The 26,026-nt window shown below is 40.4% G+C and overlaps 1 protein-coding gene across 1 annotated transcript; it reads left to right on the forward strand.

The window, feature by feature from the left end:
- Positions 1-11,752: 11,752 nt before the first annotated feature.
- On the forward strand, positions 11,753-25,301 carry LOC119726018. Its single transcript, XM_038197637.1, has 13 exons — positions 11,753-11,988; positions 17,175-17,373; positions 17,569-17,671; positions 17,836-18,096; positions 18,293-18,430; positions 18,615-18,875; positions 19,145-19,304; positions 19,562-19,739; positions 20,098-20,197; positions 20,622-21,437; positions 22,075-22,335; positions 24,398-24,624; positions 25,206-25,301. Exons 1-13 carry the CDS (start codon positions 11,753-11,755, stop codon positions 25,299-25,301), a joined length of 3,036 nt encoding a protein of 1,011 aa, XP_038053565.1.
- Positions 25,302-26,026: the final 725 nt, after the last annotated feature.

The raw sequence follows: 26,026 nt of genomic DNA on the forward strand, positions 1-26,026 counted from the left end.
ATGTACTTGCAAGCTTGAGCATGTACTTGCAAGCTTGAGCATGTACTTGCAAGCATGTTGCATGTACTTGCAAGCTTGAGCATGTACTTGCAAGCATGTGCATGTACTTGCAAGCTTGAGCATGTACTTGCAAGCTTGAGCATATACTTGCAAGCTTGAGCATGTACTTGCAAGCTGCGTTGCGGCAAAATTGTGCATGTACATGTATTTGCAAGCTTGTACATGCTTGTTGCTATTACTTTGAAATATCTGCGTGACAAAAAGAAACATTCAGTTGAACTCGCTCTGCCAGGTACTGTTGTTTGCTTCACTTAGTCTTAAAAGCATGTCTGCTGCGCCTTGGTCCTGTGTATGTGGCGACGGCGCAGCACACCATGGTAACCATGGGCATTGACGGAGGCGGAAACTTTGGTAAATAAAAATCAATTTATAGCGTGCCATGAACTTGATCCTTCATAGCCTTAATTCTTCATAGGCCTAAGGCTTGCGTTACTAATCTTGACCAGTCACTAGGCGGAATTTCAATCGTGTACGACAGATATCGAATAAGTTATTGATCAAGCAACGTTTATGTTCTGCGTGTTCAATAATCATGAAGACTATTATGTAGATTGGGACTTCATTTAGGCTGGTTTTTCTCCGTGATGACAAAAATAATTGACGGTGATGACAACACTTGTCTTAATACGTCATAAGTTGTGCTAATCCTGACCACTAGGCAGAAATTTCAATACTAATACAGCAGGTATTTTTGGAAATTAAGACTCATAATTTGACCTTTTTAAAAAATAAAAAATATAAGGGGTAAGCCGTGCATTTTCATCAAAAAATCGTCCTATTTTGGAAATCAAAAATAGAAGGGGTTAGCCTTGCATTTTCATCAAAATTGGGCAAAATTTGTCCCTTTTTGGAAATCAAAAAATATCAGGAGTTAGCCTTGCATTTTCATCAAAAAATCGTCCTATTTTGGAAATCAAAAATAGAAGGGGTTAGCCTTGCATTTTCATCAAAATTGGGCAAAATTTCTCCTTTTTTGGAAATAAAGAATATAAGGGGTTAGCCTTGCATTTTCATCAAAATTGGGCAAATTTGACCTTTTTCGAAAATAATGAGTATAAGGGGTAAGCCTTGCTATTTTCATCAAAATTGGGCAATTTTATTCAAACTTCAAGTACTTTTCAATTCAAACCCCTAGCTTAAAATGTGACGAATACTAATATTAAAGTTTAAACAACTATATAATAGGCAGAATATAAATGTTTGAGCAAAGAAAAACAAGTTAGCAATTAGCAAAAAGAAATTGTATTTTCCGCTTTATCGCAACTCCAAGAAATTGGGCGCAGGTGGTCATAATAATGCAAGTGCATCGATCTGAGCACAATTAACAATGTATAGAGAATGATACAACATGTGAACGTATTGCAGTCAATTAATTTTACACTTAAACTTAAACCAATCTTTACAATGCTCATGAAACGGCATGAGTTACTTTTAGGACCCTCTATATTTTGGCCATTGGTATTTGTTAACCGAGAATGGTTCTCTGTATGTACTTCAATTTGAAAATGTCCTTCAGAGCCATGGATCAGAAAGAAAAAAAATTAACCCGGTCTTCGCCAGATTTTTAATCGCAAGTAAACGAGGCGTCAATTTCGTGCGTCAAACTTGGCTGCTATAATCAACACACGACCCCTCCCCCTTCAAGTCTTGGAATCGTCCGAGCAATAATGTGTAGTGACCCCCCTCTCCCAACACACACACAGACCAAAAATCAACAAAGATTCTATGAGAGAGCAAATGTTCAAGGCTTGCATAAAATGTCAATTACATGGGCCTTTTAATAATTAACTCGCAATAATGATAGGTTTGATATAAGCATAAACAACAGCCAATATCATACGCGTAACCTATTTCAATGAAGGAACCTACTAAAGGAGACAAAAACTGAGGAAAAAAATATTTTAAAAAAATGCTGAAGTTTGTTTTTTATTTGTTCAACAATTTTACATCTCTGAAGCTGTCCCCTTAAGTTTACCTATTAATAATAAATTAATAATGATAGGTTTGGTAAGCATGACAACAGCCAAACCTCATTTATGCAATACGCAGTAGGATTTGCGAACTATTGGAGATCTAGATTAGGCCCTATGTAGTCCTAGAGAAGTGCGAATATACTTAAATTCCTTCTGCAATAAACCAAAGGCAAGAAAACACTTAAACGGTAGCGTATGTATTTAAATCTCCTGTGTGAATTGTATTTAGTGCACTGTTCACGAATTGGATTTGTGGACGGCTTTATAATTTACCCATTGAAATTATATATTAACTAGACACACCCAATCGGGGGAAAATAGTTCCATCAGACATCTGGTGATTTTTCTAGTATCGCGCGATCATTTCACAATTCGCACAGTAGAGCCAGAGTCTTAACTACCCGTACTGGCACCTATCGACAACGTAGCCATTTGTGAAACTGGACCTTTTTTTGATGAGCATTGGAGGATTTGTGTCTCAATTTGAACGCAGAACTGAAGGAACTGGCCTGTCAATGCAAGACTGTGAAAAGAGGTGCTTTGTAGCTGTTTGTAACAAGCCCGGGGTGATCATAATCAATTCATACAATATCAAGCAAAGGTGGGTACACAGTTGCTTTGGTTTGAACGAAAGTAAATGAAATAACCTGCTTAGTTCCAAAAGAATAGAAGCTTTCAGTGCACGGTATATGAAATTATAGACCATATTTTGGCTTCATAGTCATATTTTCTCCCTTTTTTAGTATAATAAAGTAATTTATTTTGGTTTTCAAATGTCATTATTGTGCTTTTATATAGGAAACATTTAATATTAAACTTCACTCATGAACTTTTAATTTAACAACTAATGTGGCAGTATCTGACCTTGTTAACACCTTTAACACCGGCAATCGTGGACCTATAGGACAAAAGTACGTCAACGATTGACCGATCGTGCACGATTGAAATTCGTATAATGGCTTGATTGCATAAAGTCACGCCATTTGCGTTCTATACAAATTGGTGACGTCAGACATACGGCCTCATTATACGATTTTGAAATAGGCCTTATGCGTTGCGGGGTTGAGGCGAAGTAACGGGGCCGTATCATAAGTCCGACGCCTCATAGGTCCGACGCCTCATAAGTCCGAAATTTCGGACTTATGAGGCATAAAATTTATTTATTCCGCCTCATTGGTCCGACGCCTCAGAAGTCCGACAACGGAAAAACGAGGCATTTAAATTAATAATGATAGGTTTGGTAAGCATGACAACAGCCAAACCTCATTTTCCATCTATACTACAATTCAAGGAATCTCTGTCTGTCTGTCTGTCCGTCTGTCTGTCTGTCTGTCTGTCCGCCGATTATCTCCAGAACCGGGCACCGTATGGAGTTGAAAATCGGCGGGTGTACTGCTCGGGACAACAGAATGTGCAGTGTCGAGTTTGAAGTGGTTTGGACGAGCGGTTCTCGAAAAAGCTGCAAAAAAGCAGTATTTTCTGAAGCCTAGCGCGCCAGAATATAGCCTAGAACCCGGCGCGCACTGCTGTTCTTTTCAATTGTTTACGTCATGTTTGAGCAAGAGCGCGCGTGCTTAATATGACGCAACAATGAAAAAAAGGACGGGCACATTGTAGGGCGATAGCACTGCACACCATGTCTTCGTACGTGAGTGGCATGCACGGGCACGGGCACATGCATTTTGTAGTCAACTGAGCAACCATCACTGCACTGTATGTAGGCGGTCGACTGAGCAACTCTAATACAATATGGTATCGCCCTACAACTACGCCAGGGCTACAGTTGTAGGACGATACTATATTGTCCAGTAGGGGAAAATATCAGTCCCAGGGGGGGGGGGTGACGACATTTTGTGCGTTTAACTTGCGAGTGTGCGTTCACACCATTGAATAATTTGCGTTGTTGCACGAGCTGCAGTTCTCAACTGCCCCTTCCGAACACGCACATTTTCGACTGGCCCTGCACTAGTCTTACTATAATTCCAGGAATCTCTGTCTGTCTGTCTGTCCGTCGATTATCTCCAGAACCGGGCACCGTATGAAGTTGAAAATTGGCGGGTATATTTTTCGGGACAACAGAATGTGCAGTGCAAAGTTTGAAGTTGTTTGGACCAGCGGTTCTCGAAAAAGCTGCAAAAAGCAGTATTTTCTGAGGCAAACGTGGCAGTATATAGCTTAGAACATAACACCCGCACGCCCTGCCGTTCTTTTCAATTGTTTACGTCATGTTTAAGCTAAAGCGCGCGTGCTCAATATGACGCAAACAATGCAAAAAGGACGGGCACGCGCACGTGCATTGCAGGGCGATACATTGTCCAGTATGGGTGAATACTTGGGTGAATAGCACTGCGTACCATGTTTTCGTATGTACACGGGCACATTATTTTTGCCGTCGACTAAGCGACCATTGTAGGTGGTCGAACTCCAAACTTGGCAAAAATGTTGACGTAAGTGTGCGTTCAACCTGTGAAACCAACACCATTGAATCGCGTGCGTTGTTTGCACGAGCAGTTCTCCAAAACTCTGCAATGATGCAACCTATACCAGCGGCAAAGCTATTTGCGTTTCCCGAACATGCGCATTTTAGACGGGCACTGCACTAGTAATATGCAATACGCAGTAGGATTTGCGAACTATTGGAGATCTAGATGATTATGTAGTCCTAGAGAAGTGCGAATATACTTAAATTCCTTCTGCAAACCAAAGGCAAGAAAACACTTAAACGGTAGCGTATGTATTTAAATCTCCTGTATGAATTGTATTTAGTGCACTGTTCACAAATTGGATTTGTGGACGGCTTTATAATTTACCCATTGAAATTATATATTAACTAGTCACACACAATCGGGGAAAAATAGTTCCGTCAGACATCTGGTGATTTTTCTAGTATCGCGCGATCATTTCACAATTCGCACAGTAGAGCCAGAGTCTTAACTGCCCGTACTGGCACCTATCGACAACGTAGCCATTTGTGAAGCTGGACCTTTTTTTGATGAGCATTGGAGGATTTGTGTCTCAATTTGAACGCAGAACTGAAGGAACTGGCCTGTCAATGCAAGACTGTGAAAAGAGGTGCTTTGTAGCTGTTTGTAACAAGCCCGGGGTGATCATAATCAAGTCATACAATCTTACTATAATTCCAGGAATCTCTGTCTGTCTGTCTGTCCGTCGATTATCTCCAGAACCGGGCACCGTATGAAGTTGAAAATCGGCGGGTATATTTTTCGGGACAACAGAATGTGCAGTGCAAAGTTTGAAGTTGTTTGGACCAGCGGTTCTCGAAAAAGCTGCAAAAAGCAGTATTTTCTGAGGCAAACGTGGCAGTATATAGCTTAGAACACCCGCACGCCCTGCTGTTCTTTTCAATTGTTTACGTCATGTTTAAGCTAAAGCGCGCGTGCTCAATATGACGCAAACAATGCAAAAAGGACGGGCACGCGCACGTGCATTGCAGGGCGATACATTGTCCAGTATGGGTGAATACTAATGGATCAATGGGTGAATAGCACTGCGTACCATGTTTTCGTATGTGCACGGGCACATTATTTTTGCCGTCGACTAAGCGACCATTGTAGGTGGTCGAACTTCAAACTTGGCAAAAATGTTGACGTAAGTGTGCGTTCAACCTGTGAAACCAACACCATTGAATCGCGTGCGTTGTTTGCACGAGCAGTTCTCCAAAACTCTGCAATGATGCAACCTATACCAGCGGCAAAGCTATTTGCGTTTCCCGAACATGCGCATTTTAGACGGGCACTGCACTAGTATCAAGCAAAGGTGGGTACACACTACTTCAGGCGCGGTTCTAGAACCAATTTTTTTTTTGGGGGGGGGGGCTAGCACGGTGGATCCAGAATTTTTTCAGGGAGGCGTACTGAAATGTTGACAGGTTATTTTTTCCAGACACTTAGGCCTCCGAAAATCAATAGGTGGTGGTGGGGGGGGGGGGGGGGGGGGGGGGGGGGGCTTACGCCATATTTTCAATGGGGAGCGCCAATAAAATCCTAAAATCATTCACAATATATTAACTAATGCACCCTTGTCACGGCTATTTCTTCTTTAGGGGGAGACCGATCGCATGTACATCACAATCCTTTTTGCTAATGCAATTTTTTTTTCGGAATTTATTTTGGGGGGGGGGGCTAGACAAAATTTGGGGGGGCTACAGCCCCCCCCCCCCAGCCCCCCCCCCCGTAGAACCGCGCCTGAGTTACTTTGGTTTGAACGAAAGTAAATGAAATAACCTGTTAGTTCCAAAAGAATAGAAGCTCTCAGTGTACGGTATATGAAATTATAAACCATATTTAGGCTTCGTAGTCATATTTTCTCCCTTTTTTAATATAATTAAGTAATTTATTTTGGTTTTCAAGTATTGTGCTTTTATATAGGAAACATTTAATATTAAACTTTACTCATGAACTTTTAATCTAACAACTAATGAGGCAGTATCTGACCTTGTTAACACCTTTAACACCGGCAATCGTGGACCTATAGGACAAAAGTACGTCAACGATTGACCGAACGTCCACGATTGCAATTCGTGTACAAAACCAATGAGAGCTGTTGCTAAAAAGTTAGTGTACAAACGGGGTCCACCATTGGCGGTGTTTACGAACATGTACTTTGTGTGTTACTTTTTTGCAAAGATGTCATTTATTTGACATCAAGATTCTTCGCCATTTGATTGCATAAAGTCACGCCATTTGCGTCCTATACAAATCGGTGACGTCAGGCATACGGCCTTATTATACGATTTCGAAATAGGCCTTATGCGTTGCGGGGTTGAGGCGAAGTAACATGGCAATGGTTTTGCATTGGCAGGTTAGGCATGAGAAAAGCTTTAATTGTGCATTCATTGTTACATACATTAAACAGCATCTGCCTCTGAGACACTTGCAAGGAGGATCGGAAGCTTGGTCTATTTCAATGATTTTTTTTCTCTTTGACTCATTTTTACATAAAGGAAATGCATACACTACGTATTGTCTTTATGAAGGGATGGGAATATCTAGAAACCCTTGGGAGCATTTATTGGTCCTTCTATCAATATCATCCATCTGCCTGTTCGTTTGGAAGTTTAAAACTATTTTACTATCGCCCGAACAGCTAAACAGTGGTTTGTTTTAATGAACGATACACGTCTAAATAATACATGTGTAATAGCGATTATATGTGTCCTTTTTCGTAATACACTGCATACTGCATATCTACTTGATCAAAGCACCATATGGCAGGACTCCTTTGCATATTGCGTTCCAAACGTCCATACCAGCGTCAACAACAGTAATAACAGCTAGACAAATAAACCTTTGATCCAACGCATTAACATAGTAGTAGCGATCCAAGACCTGCTTAATGCTAACCTAAAAAAAATTGACGTCAGGTTGCAACATTCACACCCCTGGAAAAACAAAAACAAAAAAAGGAAGGGGAAAAAAAGAGAAAAAAAGAAGAAAAGAAAAGAGACGAGAAGTCATATTGGTGTAAATTTAATGGGGGGGGGGCAAATATCATTACCCCCCTCTCAAACTGAGAAATCGAGAATATGTTGAGAAATACAGGACTTTTTTGGAAAAGTATGTTTTGCCCCCTCTAGAAAAAAATCCTGGCGACGCCCATGTTTCCAGCTCTTGCACGAAACTTTACCCAAAACCGTTCGTTTATTTAACTCCACTGCGCATGTCTGTCATTACGCGAGGAGCCAGGCGCGAGTAAGCCGGGGAAGTAATCGAACGCACTGTTTGCGTTTCATAGTTGCACGACAGATGCATCAGCATCGTGCTATACATACAAATGCTGTTACGTAACTCTTTTCTACAATCATTTTTATGTACCGAGCAGTTGTCTATTCAGAGTCACTACGAGCAATTAACCTTACCAAGCTCGTCCTTATTCTATCTCATCAATTGTTCCGTGTCGCGCTTCTTACGGCCGGCACTAATATGTCGCGCTGACTGAGAGAAATTCTAGCAAGTTTCCCCTACCTCATTATATTTATATCAGACTACTGACCCGTTTATACGAGGGAATTTTGTTTGTCAGATTCTCATTCAGCTCCCTTAGCTAGTTTGCGAAATTCATCTTTTCTTGCACTTACGCTAAGTCTAGGGAATGATGCCATTATAATACAATGTCACATTAACGTCAGCCGGTGGCATGATTAGAATCACTAGTGCAGTGCCCGTCTAAAATGTGCATGTTCGGGAAGCGCAAATTGCTTTGCCGCTGGTATAGGTTGCATACTTGCAGAGTTTTGGAGAACTGCTCGTGCAAACAACGCACGCGATTCAATGGTGTTGTTTTCACAGGTTGAACGCACACTTACGTCAAAGTTTGTGCCAAGTTTGAAGTTCGACCACCTACAATGGTCGCTCAGTCGACTGCAAAAATAATGTGCCCGTGTATATACGAAAACATGGTATGCAGTGCTATTCACCAGTACTGGACAATGTGTCGGCCTACACCACTGCACGTGCGCGTGTCCGTGCATTGTTTGCGTCATATTGAGCGCGCGCGCTTTAGCCTATACATGACGTAAACAATTGAAAAGAACGGCAGTGCGTGGTGTTATGTTCTAAGCTGCCACGTTTGCCTCCGAAAATACTGCTTTTTTGCAGCTTTTTCGAGAACCGAGAACCGCTGTTCCAAACAACTTCAAACTTGGCACTGCACATTCTGTGGCCCCGAGAAATACACCCGCCGATTCTCAACTTCATACGGTGCCCGGTTCTGGAGATAATCGGCGGACAGACAGACAGACAGAGATTCCTTGAATTATAGTAAGATGACCACGCGAGTGCAATATGACGTCCAGTGGGGGAAATCTGAGAGTTTGCCGTGGAGAGTCAGTTTTTCAAAATACGGTCACAAAACAAGGCCCATTTGAATGAGTGTCATTAAACAACTTTAGCTAATTGGCTTTAAATTTGGGTATAGCGTTCTGCCGCCTTACTAAAACACAATATTGATACAAAGAAAAGAAAAAGGCAACTTTATAGGCCTACTCGAATCATACACTTACAAAACTACTTACAGGAAAAAAAACTAACAATTTCAAATGTCCCGCGCTGCGAATTTGTCGACCATCTCCCACAACGCACTAGGAAAATGAACTCTCCGTGGCAAACTCTTAGTGGCACATGAAACGCCTGATTTGCCCGGCCGTGGACATTTGAAAGGGGGGGGGGCGTTGGACACCACATTATACTGGGGGCGTTCTTTATCAATTATGTATACTCGCACTTACATTTTTAAAAGCCTTTGTACTTTGTTTCTCCACTTTCCAGTGCTATTGAATACATTAGTTGCTGGGACGTTCGGAAAATTCCTCAAAATCCTCATTTTTTTTCTCATCACAAAAAATGGGGAATCATTCAAAAGCCCATCCCCGGTCAAAAAGTATGGTGGGTATATACCCCCATCCCAACCCCATTCCGGGAATTACGCCCCTGATGACGGCGCACGCAGCCATCGAGCCCGCCACTCGCATGGTCTTTTTTCGTGTCCGGGTTGCCATACGCCCTTGACTCAAGTCTACGGTCATGAAAAGGCCTTTGAGATGAAACAAAGGAAATCCATGAACCTTATGCGACTGAACGATCTAAACTGGGGTCGTATTGTGTACTTAACAAGCGAGTATAATTTTTACTAACACCTGCACATGTAATACGCCAAAAAGAGGCATTTGCTAAGAAAAAAAGACACCTAGCTTTCGTCGGTGTGAATGAGGAGAACATTTTGGAACTGTTTTCGTTCACGTTGCAAGGAATACATGTTACCCAGAGCAAAATTTACTTCCAACATTGATATACACTTTTTAAAATGTTTGCATTAATTACATTTTAAAAGCATGAGGAGCACTATTATTTCTTTACGGGCCAGTTTTCCATTTTGAGAGGGGCACAATTTTTTGTATTGCGAGAGGGGTCATTCGTGTTTTCGAGGGATAGTTTTCCATCTCGAGGAGGTTCACAATCTTGTTAATGCGCGAGGGGTATTTGTGTTTTTGAGGGGCACTTTTGCATTACAAGAGTGGAGATCATTTTTTTTAACGCGATCATAATGCTTTCATGTGCGTTTGAGGGCAGTTTTATTTTCATATTTTGTGATCTAATGTGACAACATGGAGAATGTCCCCTAAAACCATGTGAGTAATCACCGCCTGAAGTTGGATTCACTAGGAATCATGTAATAGGATCCAGAAATGTCCCTGTCTAAAAAAAACACACACAATAAAAACCTGTGGTTATAGATCAGGGCTATTGGGAGTAGGGGTACAAGGACGGATCCAGATCACACTTTGTTGGGGGGGGGGGGCTGTACAAATCAAGCCAGGCCAAACTGGTTTAGGTCCTAGCCCTAACAGCCTGTTGGCACCAATTCTTGAGGGCGTCATTCGCTTCTTAAAAGTGGGGGTGGTACAAACATGTGTATCTTGATCAGTACTAATTGTGCGAGTGCGAAGTTTAAACGGCGCGGGGTTCGGGGGCACTGTGCTTCAGAACGACAGACTTAACACGTACATTATATACGTAGGGCCAATGCATACATGCTGTACAGCGTCAGTTGGTGAAATCGAAAATTCCGAGAGAGACCCTAAAACTTTTTTAAAAACATTTCTCTGCGCGTATGGGTGTGTGTACAACCACTGCCTTCTGGGGTACCGGAACAATGGGAGGTACCCCACAAGGAATGCCCACCGACTTAAGGGGTACCGTTTTAGTACCCCACAAGTTTTTCACGAAATAGATATATGGATTTTACTCAAAAACTAGGAATTTCCAAGGTGGGTTGATACGTCGCAAATGGAAGAGTTTTAGAAAAGGGATATGAAGTCCGAATTTCAGCCCAGGAAATTAAGTATGGTTAAAATAAGAGCATTTTGACATGAGTGTGCGACGTTGCAAAATTAGTACACGAACAAAGGAAGTACCCCACTTCTATGTCTATGTAAGCGTGGGTGTGTGTGGGTAGGCCTATGTGTTTTATGGCACACTGCGGTATTTTCGTAGGCCCTCCCCCAAGTTTTCGTAGGCCCCCCACATTTTTCGTAGGCCCTAGGCACAGTGTCGTCCATGTTTAATACAACATGTATACGTGCGTTCTGACAATGCCAATACTTTTCATGGCCGCTTATCATTCATGTTCCAAAAGTCCAAAACTGAAGTGTTTACGGCACTTATGTTTACTAATGCACCTTTCTAGATAAAGTCAAATAATCATGGGTTTCCAGTGCACGGCTTCAGTTCTGCTTTGGTTTCGGGAGAGGTTGAGGTCCCTGACTTAGGGGAATCAGCCTCAGTCCGGGCCCTTGTTCTGCTTCAGTAAAATCATAAAATATTATAATGCGAAGCCAAACTTTGAAGAATATCCATTTGCTGTTGACATTAAAAAAAAACCTCCAAAAATGATTCTCAGAGACGAAGCTGGAGCATGAGACGAATTCGTGGTTTGGAAAATCCCCAAAGATAAAGGGCAGGTGTAGTCTGCTTCACCTTTCAATGGTTTATTACCGAAACGAGAAGTAGGCGCATCTTAATAGTTACGGTGAAGTGTGTTTGCTTATGAGGCGTAGGTCCTATAGCTTATTTACATACAATTCGTTGCAGTAGAGCACTGAATGCCAGTACACGGACGGCTTCTGACAACGTCTGGTTGATTTTCATTTCTGTGAGTGAATCTTCACACCTAACTTCATCACCAACACGGTAATTACCAAGATGCCGCAAAAGACCATTCAGGATTTGGATGCCTACATTAAGGCGACAGCCGCCGTGTACGACCACTCCAACACCAAACTCGTCAGCAGGAAGACTAAAGTCAGCAGGCGTAGGAAGGAAGCGTTTCTTTCTGTGCTTCCATACAGGAAACCGTCGTCACATTACCACTCCCAAGAGAGAAAGAAATCATCATCATCGATTACCCGCAAACCAAGAAGTAGACCTGCATCAGAAAGGTAAGAGATTTGGAAAAAAAAGTTGCAACCTGACGCCACTTTCTTCTTCATAATCATATCATGAAGGTCAATCATTGCAAAAATTATGATAAAACATTAATCTTGGACTGAGAGACATTTCCAAATTGTGCAGGTTCAGGTTGCAACATTTTTTCCAGAGATTTCTTTAAAGAAAATTCAAGCTGTCTATACAAATTTGTTCTGTAATCAATTTCCAATGCAGATTCAAGTCGGGTGACTTTTTAAAGAGACCCTAACTTAATGTCTCCGGGACTGGCCCACAGCTAGAGATATCGTTCTTATTTCTTTCCTTATTGTATTTTATATTTTGGGCTCTGTCAGCTTAAAATCCAGTTGTGAGTGAGGGTGAGCATGTATCATCGTCAGTTGTGCACTTAGTGTGTGAAAGTGTAATTGACAAACAAAGAATTGGCCATATAAAGTGTGGCTGACAAATACAAAGAATCGGCCATTTAAAGTGTAGCTGACAAATACAAAGAATCGGCTATTTAAAGTGTAGCTGACAAATACAAAGAATCGGCCAGATAAAGTGTAGTTGACAAATACAAAGAATCGGCCATATAAAGTGTAGCTGACAAATACAAAGAATCAACCATTTAATGTGTAGCTGACAAATACAAAGAATCGGCCAGATAAAGTGTAGTTGACAAATACAAAGAATCGGCCATATAAGGTGTAGCTGACAAATACAAAGAATCGGCCATTTAATGTGTAGCTGACAAATACAAAGAATCGGCCATATAAAGTGTGGCTGACAAATACAAAGAATCGGCCATTTAAAGTGTAGCTGACAAATACCAAGAATCGGCCATATAAGGTGTAGTTGACAAATACAAAAAATCGACCATATAAAGTGTAGCTGACAAATACAAAGAATCAACCATTTAATGTGTAGCTGACAAATACAAAGAATCGGCCATTTAAAGTGTAGCTGACAAATACAAAGAATCGGCCATATAAAGTGTAGTTGACAAATACAAAGAATCGGCCATATAAAGTGTAGCTGACAAATACAAAGAATCGGCCATTTAATGTGTAGCTGACAAATACAAAGAATCGGCCATATAAAGTGTGGCTGACAAATACAAAGAATTGGCCATTTAAAGTGTAGCTGACAAATACAAAGAATCGGCTATATAAAGTGAAGTTGACAAATACAAAGAATCGGCCATTAAAAGTGAAGCTGACAAATACAAAGAATCGACCATTTAATGTGTAGCTGACAAACACAAAGAATCGGCCATATAAAGTGTGGCTGACAAATACAAAGAATCGGCTATTTAAAGTGTAGCTGACAAATACAAAGAATCGGCCATATAAAGTGTGGCTGACAAAATAATACAAAGAATCGGCTATTTAAAGTGTAGCTGACAAATACAAAGAATCGGCCATATAAAGTGTAGTTGACAAATATGAAGATTCGGCCAGATAAAGTGTAGTTCACTAATATAAAAAACGGACATAGAGTGTAGTTGATAAATATAAAGAACGGGTCATATCAAGTATAGATGACAACGAATAGGCCATATTGAGCGAGGGAGGGCGATGCCATGTTCTATGTAAAATAACTTTTACAATACCATTCATTAAAGATGTTGAGTATCGTTACTTATTTTGTAAGGGGGTCCCTGCTCTTGTGTGTTTAAGAGGAACCTTATTTTCTCTTTTGAACGTCTCCAAGCCACTGGAACAAAAATCACAAAACCCGGCTAAATTGTCAAAGTTCGGTAATTATTCCATAACAAAATATCACCTTTTTCTTTCGATGCGCTATATGCAATGCCTCCAACTTGAAACTTCTGTATTGCTCAAACAAAAAAGCAACGAAAACAAAGTACGGGATGGAATACCAAAATAGCAGGGCAGAAGCAACTTTGTTAAAAGGCGTTGAAAGGGTTTTGGAGTTGCTTTATATTGGAATGATTTTCTGCTCTGTTGGCGTTCTACCGTAACCTGAGAGTCTCAAAGATTGTCTCAAAGATTGTACCCAAAAAAGAATATCTGTCCCCAAGAGCTTACTGACTGTTATCTAAAATATCACGCCATGTATCAAAGGTCCAAAAACTGAAGTGTTTACGGCGTTTATGCGAATGTTTACAAAGTCAAATATAAGTGGGTTTCAAGTGCACGGCTTCCGTTCCGTTTTGGCTTTGGGAGAATTTGAGGTCCCTTACTAAGGGGAATCCAGCTCAATCCAAGCACCTTGTTCTGGTTCAATACAACACAATAAAATCAAACTTTATTATCCCATTGTGGGAAAGTTAATGACCTTTTTATAAAACACATGAAAAGCATGAATGTAAAAACTACACAAATACAGACATACATAGTATATCCTACATCAATAAATTAAAACTCATACAAAATTAACTCATACAATATTTAAGCAAGTAAAATATATCTATTTACGGAGTACTTTTTTGTTATTTCTATTTGTTTTGCCAACGTTTGAAGAATATCCACTTGGTTGTGACATTAAAAACGTCAAGAATCATTCTGAAGTCAGAGACGAAGCCGTACCCGGGAATGAATCCGTGGTTTGGTAAATCACTAAAGATAAACTCATGATCTGGTGTCCTGCCTCATAATGTGATAAAAACCAGTTCAAACAAGACCAGGTCAGTTGTACTGTGCTACCTTGCTAGGGTTCATTATCAAAACGAAAATAGTCATGCGCTTCTCGAGTTAATGTCATCTATTGTGTTTACTTGGCCTCCCCGTATAGCTGATTTACATACAATCTATCGCAGTAGAACATTGAACGCCGATACATAAACAACCTCTACCTGATTTTCCTCTCTGTAAGTGAACCTTCACATCTTTATTTAACTCGGCAAATACCACAATGCTGCAAAAGACCTTTCAGGATTTGAATGCATACATTAAGGCAACAGCCGTCGTGTCAACCTCGTACCCAGGGTATTGGATCATTTGCATGTGCAAGATTTTTGAACGCGTATGCAAATGAGGAAAAGTCTGGTGCCTGCGTGTGCGTTACATTAGCGCTTGTTTTTGTATGTGGTATCCGGGGTAAAAACAGCAATTCGTCACAACGCGAGCATGGCGTGAGTTACGAAAACACGATTTATTTAATTAAACTGTTACGATTTTATCGAGACAACATGCAGTATCACATTTCATATTAATACGAACAAATTGGAAAAAAAGAGCATTTTCGAGAAGGCGTGGACGAATGATGAGCGAAAACATGTACTGCACGTTGTGAATATATAGCACCGAGTACACGATAAAAACCCATTTCTAGCCAATTGCGGTATCGAATCAGGATACAGGAAGAAAGTTTCCTATCCAGGGCTTACTATTGAAAACGCGGTTGGAAATAAAGTAAGCACTGGGGACGAGGTTGACGTCGTGTGCAACCACGCCAACTCTTAGCTCGTCAGCAGGGTGACCGTAAGGTCATGGCCAAATTCTGCTAAATACACTACAAAAATCTGTCCGATTGATAAAAAAATATGCCGAATTCCCCAGAATTACCCGAAATACACTATAAACGCTTAAAATCACATGCATATGTTGAACTATTGCCTTAATTAAGGTTCAAATTACATTATAAACAACGTATAGTCAAATAAAGATATTGCGTAAATTTGAGACAAAACGTGGTTGTGTCACGACGAAGTCCGGTTCCCAGTGAACCTCGGCACCCATACCAGGCAACCTGTCCCATTATGCAAGGGTTTGTTTGAAAAGATTGAAGTATTTTAACAAAACGTACAATTTTTTTTCAAATTTGCCATGTTTTTCCGTCAAATAACCATTTTTCAGAATTCTGCCAGAAATCTGCCCGCAAAAAAATCTATTCTGTACACATTTTCCGTCAAACTCGTTTTTAAACACAACATCTGTCAAAGTTAGCCGAAAACCGGTTAACACGGTCGCCCTGCTCGTCAGCAGGAAGATTAAAGTCAACAGGCGTAGGAAGAGGGTGTTTCTCTCTGGTGTGACTCCGTACAATCTTCTCATTACGCGAAAAACCTTTGTAAACCTAAAGTAAAGTAAACCTTTGAAAGAGGAGTTTTTTCCTTAAACATCTTCCTGAAAGAAAACTCCAGCCACGCTGTACACAAATGCAATTTATGACCAATCATCGATCCCATACAAGTTTCAATGGTGTCACATCTACATCGGCGATAATCCACTCCAAATCATTCCAAATTCGTGATGCATTTGAACTCAGTACAGATATTCCTGCAGTGCTGAATAATTTTGGCGAGTCTTAGAAGTCAGTAAGTGCATTCAAATTATTAAATATTCATGCAAATTGATTATGCAATTAAAGATCCAAGGAAAACCCGAATGGCGTGTACCACAGCAATCTTAAATGGTTCAGTAGTTTCTAGAAATGGTTGGGCGTGGTGAGCAAAGGAAAACACCTTCTGTTTCTGTCCGTTTTTTACGTTAAAGGGAAAATACAACATTTGCAAACATCAAAAAATAAATCTACCAAATTATTAGGAAATATCTTGCTGGACTGTTAGTGAATAACAGTCTAAAGCATCCTGTAAAATTATGGCACCTGGTGTACTGTCATTTTCAAGAAAAGTGGTATTTTGTATCAATTTCCAACACAAGTCGGCCGACCAGCGTTGGGAAAAACCTGTTTTTTTCTCAAATACTTGCCCCAATTGACCATATTTAGTTCTTAGTCTGCTTTTGTTTGCAATCGATTACACACCTGTGAATGGGTACAAGCCAGCCAGATTGGTTCCCTGACCTTACAATTCCCCAACGTCTATATTTTGCTCAGTTTCATCTTAAATGGAGTCAGGGAACCAGACTACAGGAAAATGATTGTTTTTATTGGTTGTTATAGCATCTTCGAACCCAAAACGTCAAAAAAAAGTCAGTGTAACAATATTTGCTATAAAATACTAACCTCCCAAATCCATCCATTTCTGAAAATACAACAAAAACAAATGATGTATATTCACTTTAAACCGACCACACAAACGACGATGTCACATTTAATGAATTTTTGTGTGTATTCATTGAAAAAAAAGTTAAAATAAAATCACGCCGTTGCACTTTCTGATTGTGAAAGAGAAAAAAATACTTTCAGTGTATAATTTCGGTATTGCTGGAACCAAATTCCAAAATGTCCCAAGAGAAAGAAAAATATACTCCGGTCCTTTTAATTGCAGTGCCATCAGCAACCCGAAACAGAAGCTGAATATCTCTGTCCAGACTTCCGAAAATGCCAACGATAATAATGATGCACCACAGACGCTTAGCTTCCAACTGGATCTGGAGACATCCGTCCAATCGCTAAAAGAGCTCATTGAAAAGCAGATTGGTGTCGAGGCGCGGTACCAGTGTTTGTACAACCGGCAAAACTTTCAGGTCGGCATGTTTCAATGTACCACACAATTTAATTGAAAGATGCAAAGCTAAAATTTACGCATAGTACAAATGGGATTATTTATTTATTCATTAAAATATATTATTTGTCAATTATTCAATAATTTGGCCTAAATATAAATCTGCTATATAGTCGTTTAAACAAAGTAGTTTACTTTTAACATTATCTACTATCAGCTCTGTGACTTACTCACACTTGAGGAGAATGATGTCGACAAGAATGAAATCATCTCTCTCCGTCTATCTAAAGACGATCGAAACTGCAACGATGTACCAAAAGGTAAACGATATAGTTCGGGAATAAAATATGTTCAAGTGGATAAACTACCTTCTATGGAGGTTTCGCTCTCTTTAGTTGAGCTGTTAATAAAGAACATGAACTTTTTGTTATTGTTGCTGTTGAAAAAGTTTCACTGAAGGCCCAGTTGAAAATTCTTTTTGCAGACAAAACCGGCATTGATCATGAGTACCTAAAGGACTTGTCCTCAAAAGTTGAATCATCAAGGACGGAATTGGCCAAACACCTAGGATATGAAGAAGCGGAAATTGCAGACTTCCAAACCACTAACGAAGGCAGCACTGAAGAGAGCCGTCACATGCTACTCACTTGGTGGAAAAAGACGACAGATCGCGACGAAGCAGCTCAGAAGCTAAGACGAGCATTGGAGGCCATCGGGTTGACTGAGTTGGCCCAAAATGTACCGGGTGAGCTAAAAGTAAAACTAGACTTAGGCATATGCTATGTATTTTCAGGACACAGAAGAGAATTGATGAGGTACTTTTTTTAAAGCAAATAAGCTATAAAACTGCCTTGTTAATTTTTTTAACAAACTAAAAAAAGCAAAATCAGTTAAAAGCCATTCGTAAACAATTCTATGCACTGTTGTTTCCTTCTTATCAGTAACGAGCGAATCGAGAGATGAAACAGCTGAACCCGAGCCAGAAAGGCGTCAAGATGCAGGAGTAGACGAGGAGAGCAAACAAAACGGGGCGGCATCAACCGAGGAAGAGAAACTGAAAAACGACGAGTTACCTAAAGGTAAATGACCTCGTTCGGGAAACGATTTATGTTCAAATGAACAAAGTACCTTCTATGGAGATTTTGCTATCTTTAGTTGAGCTATTTATAAAGAACAAAAGTCTCTTTCTGTAGCGGTTGTATATACCGGAGGGCGCACTAGAAAATGTTTCACTGAAGGCACGCTTCAAATTTTTTTTGGCAGACAAGGCCGCCATTGACGATGAGTACCTCAAGGGCTTGTCCCCGAAAATTGAATCATCGTGGAAGGAACTTGCCAAACACCTAGGATATGAAGAAGCGGAAATTGCAGACATCCAAACCACCAACGAAGGCAGCACTGAAGAGAGCCATCACATGCTACTCACTTGGTGGGAAAAGACGACAGATCGCAACGAAGCAGCTCAGAAGCTGAGACGAGCATTGGAGGCCATAGGGCTGACTGATTTGGCCCAAAGTTTACCGGGTGAGCTAAAATGGGGAAAAGCAGATTTCTTATGATTATGAGTGATATTTCACTACATTTTACATTAGACGATATAATATTGAATGTACATGTATATGGTACCCAGATTTCATACCAAACACATAAGCAGTTTAACTATAATTGTTAAAAACTTTTTATTGTAAAAAAAAACGGAGACAGAAACAAATTATTACGAAGTACATAAAACGATTACAATTATACATTATTCAATACAATTAAGATGCACTCTGTTTTTCTTCTTACATTAGTAACGAGCACATCGAGAGACGAAGCAGCTGGACCCGAGCCAGAAAGGCGTCAAGATGCAGGAGTTGACAAGGAGTGCAAACAAAAGGGGGCGACATCAACCGAGGAAGAAAAACTGAAAAAGGAACAAGTTTTTGATCAAGACAAACCTCAGCTTATCAGGTAAAACATGTTTGAACGCTGGTATTCGTACTGCACCCCGTGTTTGAAGAGGTAGCCAAGCACCAAATTTCCGGTGGTTTATTATTTTTTTTTGATAACTAAACTCCCTTGGAAAGCAAAATATCTTCATTTTAATAATAGTGTAGTGAATGGTCACAGTATTAGTTGATGGTCTTAACCTTTATTCCTTTACTCATATATGTCAATTAAAACAAACATTAAAAGAGCCTTAACAAGCTAAATCTCTTTTCTGACAGTCGCAGATATTTGCAAGTCTTCATCCGAGGTAACTGCTTACAAAAACCAAAGATAACTAGTTTGCGATTGGATCCAGAGACATCTGTCTTGATCTTAAAAGTGATAATAAGCGAGAAAATTGGTGTGCATCCTCAGCAACAGCGACTGTTCATCCGAAGAAACTGTCGTAACTTTGAGGTAAAGACGGTTCCATATTTTAAAAAGCAACCATGTTGCGAAGTACCAATCAAAATTCCATTGAATTAAAGACCATGCATTATTGGTTGTAAGAACAACCTCTTCTGATTCAAGTGACAGTCGTGTACAGATAGTGCTGCTTTTGATGTCGGCACACTGGAGTTTACGCACTTATGTTCAAGAAAGTTAATAGTTGTTGGCTTTACCCCCACCGATTTAGTTTCAAGATGAAAACGCACCATAAAAAGTTACATTTATATTTAGATATTGAACCAGTGTAATGTAATCTGAAACCCTAAACTATCGTTTAAAATGCTTCGAAAAATGTGTTCATTAAGAATCTTATTTCTTTTGCCAGCTCCACAACTTGCTGACACTTCACGACTGTGGAATTCATCAGGACGAGAACATCTCACTCCGTCTGTGTACCGATGGCCTACTGGGCGGGGGACCAAAAGGTACATGCTTATGAAAACAATAACCTTGCAAGATGGAGAACAAAATGCGTTTAGCCCTCACAATTTAGCTGGGAATGCCACATCCGCTCCTCAAACTAGATTAATGTCACGGGAAAAGAGCGGTATAAGCAAACAGAAAAGGAAATGATTAAACACGATTGATGCTCTAACGTTATATATTACTTAGCATTGGTACAAGTATAAGTATGTAAATTAATGTCACCGCCTCCTTCTCTGATGCAATTCAATAAGGACCACTACAGATATAAGCGATTACTTAAGGAAATCAGATTCATTATTAATTTGTTTGCTATTTCCTTGTGTACATTTCTTTTATGAAATTTCAAACGAAAAGGCATCTATTTCAAACGAAAAGACATGTATTGCTTTTTACCGACAAAGAGGTTTCGTTTTTATTTGGCAGACAAACACCCTGTCGGTGATCAGTTCTTTCGAGACATAGCTTCGAAAACTGAATCATTCTGGGAACAGTTGGCCAAATCCCTGGGATACGGAGAAGACGAAATCAAGCAATTCCAAAAAATCTGCCAAGAAAACAAAGAAAGGAGCCTACAGATGCTGCTTTCTTGGTGGATAAAGCAAACAAATCGCGAGGAAGGATTTCAGAATTTGAAGGATGCATTAAATTCAATCGGGCGTGCTGAGCTGGCTTTAATGGTCCCTTCTGAAGAGCAATGGAGGATGAAACAGGAAGAAGTTGCAGAAAGAGAGAAAAGGAGAGCATCATCTGAAGGACGCGGACCAAGACAGGAGGAAACTGCTCATCGACTACATCAGACTACAGGGACTACATCATCTGAGAATCAGAGAACGTGCCAGGAGGACGTTACACATCGAGACAAACACGAATCATCGGTACAAATGAGAGGGGCTCAAGAACAGAGCAGGAAGAGAGGAGCTACATCATCTAAAGGACAGAGAGCGAGACGAGATGAAGTTGCTCATCGAGACAAACCTACACCAAAGGTACTAATTAGAGGGGCTAAAGAACAGAGCAGGAAGAGAAGAGCTACGTCATCTGAGGACCAGAGACCAGAGGAAGTTACTCACAGAGACAATTCTCAATCAGAGGTACAAATGGGAGGGGCTAAAAAAAAAATCAAGCAGAATGAGACTACATCATCTGAGGACCAGAGAAAGGGACGACAGGAAGCTGCTTATCGAGACAAACCTCAACCACTGGTTCATGTGGGAGTGCCAGGGACAGAAAGCAGACCAGGTAAATAATTACGAGAAATCCAATATATGTTTGATCTTTCTCTCGCTTGCTATTTTCATTCTATTGTTTTTAATTTCTATTAAAATCAAATTGTTAAAGATGCACCGTCGTGCTCTTCAACAAATTTGCAATTTTGCTCCCAACAAGTGTTCAACTTAAATGTTATATATTTAAGATAAAAATACTATACTTCTGGTTTTAGGCAGCAGCGAACCTCCGACTCGGGGTTCCTTTTCAGCGCATAGATATCCGGTTAGCGAGTAGACTTGTTCCCGGTTACCTAAAATGTGGAGGGAATCAATGTTTTCTTCTTCAGGCTAGTCAAATAATTGTTGTTGTTGTTGGGTTTTTTTTTGGGGGGGGGGGGGAGCTTAAATCGGTTAGGGTTCAGATTTGGTTTATATATTTAATGTTTTGGATTAGTTTTGGGGTCGGTTTGGCCAGGTCAACCCCACCCGATATAGTAGTACGCACGTTTCTTATGTTGGAACATAACAACCGGAGTATCTTTAGAGATGACCAGAAATACAAATGTACACGCTCTCGCTCCGAATACATTCTAACAATAGTCATTATGACTTCAAATTAAACTGAATGCACTTTGTTCATGTTGCAATGTATTTGTTTTCATTTACAGATGCGCGACCTGACGACAAATCCATTTGGAATGATTCTAAGAATATCGGAACACACTGGGAAGAATTGGCCTTAAACTTGAATTCCTCAAAAGAAGAGGTTGAAATAATTAAGGCTAATCATTCCAACGATGTTGTAAGGCAGTGCTTTGAGATGTTAAGCGCATGGTGGAGAAAGCAGGACAATTACCCAGAAGCATGGCGGACGTTGGAGAAGGCTCTGGTTGATTCGGGCAGGAACGACTTGGTTCAGGGCACATCAGGTATGCTCAGTAGTTGAAGGAAATTTGGCAAACTGTACGGTTACATTTGACGATGCAAACAAATGGAAGTTGGTCAGACAAGATAAATCAAGCCATTAAAGTAGCCAGCGTGTAATCAAGACTACTCACATTTCTATGTTTTATATTGTCCCAGCCACATGGTAGGATATCACTAGATCATATAGTTTGAATTATAGAATATAGTGATCTCTAACTTGGCAAATCTCAACCTTTCAGGAAATAATAAGTGAGCTGGGTGGCGACGAAGGAACGTGGGCGACTAGTTTGCAGACGATGATTCACCTGAAATCGCTCGATTTATTTTGATGTCACATAAATCAACAAGATATACCACATTATTGTATCATCGGTTGGGGAGATGCCACACTTGGCCAAAATTAACCTTTAACCAAGAAATAAGGGCTTGGGTGGTAACGCGGGAAAGTTGGCGGCTAGTTTGCCGTCGATGATTCACCTAAAGACACTTCAAATGACTGATTGTGACTTAAACAGTCAGGATGCAAGATATATCACAGAATCAGTAGGTCGCATGGAGAGTCTGGTGTACTTTTTTCAGTAGTCACATTTACGTGGCCCGTGTACAGCCATGCGATAATGGCAATCGACTGAGCATTAATAGTTTTTTACTGACCGCTCAGGATTTGTTAGATATTGTGCAGTCATTCAGAAATCGGAGAGACTTAGTCAGTTGATCCTTGATGGTATTCATGGTCTAGGTGGTTCTGCGGATTTATGGACCCTACCCTTACAAAACCTAACACAGCTGAGGTGTTTAAGCTTACTTGATTGTTCACTGCAGAGCCCCGACATTGAACACCTTGCTGCAGCAGTAGGTCCAACTTCTACGATTAAAGGGATGGCAAACTTGGTCAATCTGGATCTTTCAGGCAATATAAGGATTAGGTGATAACGTCGGAATATGGGCGGCTAGTCTGCAGAGGATGATTCATCTCAAGAAGTTTTATATGGGACATTGTAACATTTACAGTGGCGATGTGAAATATATCTGTGAATCAGTAAGTCGCATTTAGTTACTGAATAATCGTATAGCAACCTTGAACTTCCTAAGTCAAAACATCGCAGCCCGCCATCCACGGATGAAGTATTTTTGGTAACGGAGTTTTTCGAGTATTTTGTTTTGGAACTCAAATAAAATGGCTGAATGTAGGAAGGGGCTGGGTGCAGTTCGTGAAGAGAATTGATCGCTCCGAACACAGACATGTTTACGTTACATACGTGCATACATAGTGTGAACATTCCTTGGTTTTTGTGTAGTTAAGAAAAACCTGTAAAAAAAACACCCTTGTTTTACTTTCCATGATTCCCTTTTAGTGTTTCTCTTCATTCCGCCATAGATAAACCTAACCCAAAAATGCCTTTTAACCTGTTTTCCAGAGGGGGGGGGGGGGGAACATTGTGTGGACGTGGGCAAGTCCACACAACGTCGCTGCTACATGTACCTGGTTTATGTGGACATCTTTTGTTCGGAAGTCCACACAGTGAACGTAATGCCTACACCCATACAGACATACATACACACGCACGCACAGAAGTAGAATAGGGCCCCGCAGGTTGAGGTTCGAAAGAAAATAGAAATCATCCGCACTTTCAAATGTTGGCTTTGCCCAACCTCTGCACTGGAAACGGTGACATCCGACTTAATGCTACTTTTAATTCAAACGATGTTATGATGGTAAGATTGTTAGTAGTGCAAGTTTTCTAACGGGAAATCTATAGACGTGAAAATCAACCACAATGACAGTCATGTACGCAAAGTTGCAGAAAAGTAAAAGGCTTTCAGCATCTCATTCACATTTCCACGATTACTGCTAACTACGTGACATCTTATGACATCTTAAATATGGATTATTAACCATAGATGTAACCAACGTTGGAAAGATGGCAAATTCCATTTCCTCCGGCTGCAGTTTATGCGCCAGAAAACAACTTGACAGCAAGGCATTTTGCTAAGATGTTTGTTATAAGGCGGGCAATGTGATTGACGTTATTGATTGGATGTCCTTTGTATTTCTCTTCCCAGTAGAAAAGCGCCAATCAAGTGAGGAGCCAGGTCGCAGTCATACGACATCACACGAGACCCAGCTTGCTGCGGATAGGTGTGAGAAGAAACTAAAATATATCTACACTAATAGGGGTAGCTATGTGCAGATGCTTCCATGGGTCGATGACGACCAAATGCATATCATGGACATCTACACAAAGCTACAACTACAGAAGGATGATGATTATGATGATTTGAAGGGAGAGGTAAAATCGTACTCGGACATCTTCAAACTTCAAACAAGAGAGGGTCATCCAATTATACGGGCGATTTTAAGAGGATTGCCTGGGCTAGGGAAAACGACCCTTTTTGACAAAATTGCTTACGATTGGGCTTGTGACTCTGATTCTGTACTAAGAAAGTACAAGCTTGTTTTTGTTCTGAAAATGCATTCTCTCAAACAAGAGTCAGATGTTATTGACGCACTGTTTGATCAGTTACTACATGAAAATAATGTGAATAGGGACGATTTGAAATCCTTCATTAAAGCCCAATCGGACAAAGTGTTGTTTCTGTTGGATGGTTTTGATGAATTCATGACGACCGAACTTGATGATAAAAAGTTCGGTTCTCTCCTCAAAATGCTTAATCCAAAGGGAGAGTACGGAGACTGCAATGTACTTGTTACCACCCGCCCCTCTCATTATGACAGACTGGCAAAGCGTACCTTGATTCAGAGGCCATTTTGCCTTGTGGATGTTTTGGGGTTTAGCAAACACAATATTAAAGTATATACAAACAAATTTTACTCAAAAGAACCATCCAAAGCTAATGGGCTTCTTAATAGGATTACATCCTCAGAGGTCCTGTCCGATTTGGCAAAAAGTCCCATGCTGTTGTTGTTGATGTGTTTATTGTGGAGAGAGAGTTCTACACTGCCTAACACTCTTTCGCGACTGTACGACGAGGCAGTGAAATACATATTTAGACGAAAGACAAACATGTCAGAAGCAGAAATCTCAAGGCTTGTTATTGCAATTGGAAAGGTTGCTTTGAATGGTATACTTTCGTCTGATCAAAAGCTTTCATTTCAAGAGGATGAATTTGACCAGAATGAGCTTGAAATGGCCATACAAGCTGGCATCCTCACCAGCCAGCGAGTCTTTAAGAGGATGGACGCTTGTAAAAGTGTTTATTTCATTCACAAGACATTTCAGGAATTTTGCGCTGCGATGTACTACCGAAGTTTAGATGAACATGATATACATCAATTCGCAACGTTCTTCAAACACACTACATCGGGTTTTGAATATCTTCTGCGTTTTTGTTGCGCTGACAATGACGGGCCTCGGACAGAGTCAATTTTGGACATTTTATTGGACAAAGAAAATACCAAAGGAATTCTTGGGTGTGACGGTAATGAAAATTCGGATGGTTACAGCTTAGAGTTAGCCCTGAATTGCTACTTCGAGAGCCAGTGCCAGACTTTGCCACCAGAACACTTAATAGATTCTATTCTAAGCGATACACTCACGATTAACACTTTGAGCAGCGATACCTTGACATCGTTGATGTACTTTTTAGATCACATTACCAAGGACAGAGAGGATGCTTACCTTAAGAAAGTACACGTGCTGCAGTTAAATGTCGACTTGAAAAGGTTTGGTG

Source organism: Patiria miniata, unplaced genomic scaffold (genome assembly GCF_015706575.1).
Source record: "Patiria miniata isolate m_02_andy unplaced genomic scaffold, ASM1570657v1 HiC_scaffold_19, whole genome shotgun sequence".
Classification (NCBI taxonomy): domain Eukaryota; kingdom Metazoa; phylum Echinodermata; class Asteroidea; order Valvatida; family Asterinidae; genus Patiria; species Patiria miniata.

Excerpts from the sequence above, each read along its gene's own strand:
- LOC119726018 (XM_038197637.1), top strand. The coding sequence starts at position 11,753 with ATGCCGCAAAAGACCATTCAGGATTTGGATGCCTACATTAAGGCGACA. Across the intron at positions 11,989-17,174 it reads AGTAGACCTGCATCAGAAAG|TGCCATCAGCAACCCGAAAC; the intron begins GTAAGAGATTTG and ends TTTTAATTGCAG. Across the intron at positions 17,374-17,568 it reads ACAACCGGCAAAACTTTCAG|CTCTGTGACTTACTCACACT; the intron begins GTCGGCATGTTT and ends ATCTACTATCAG.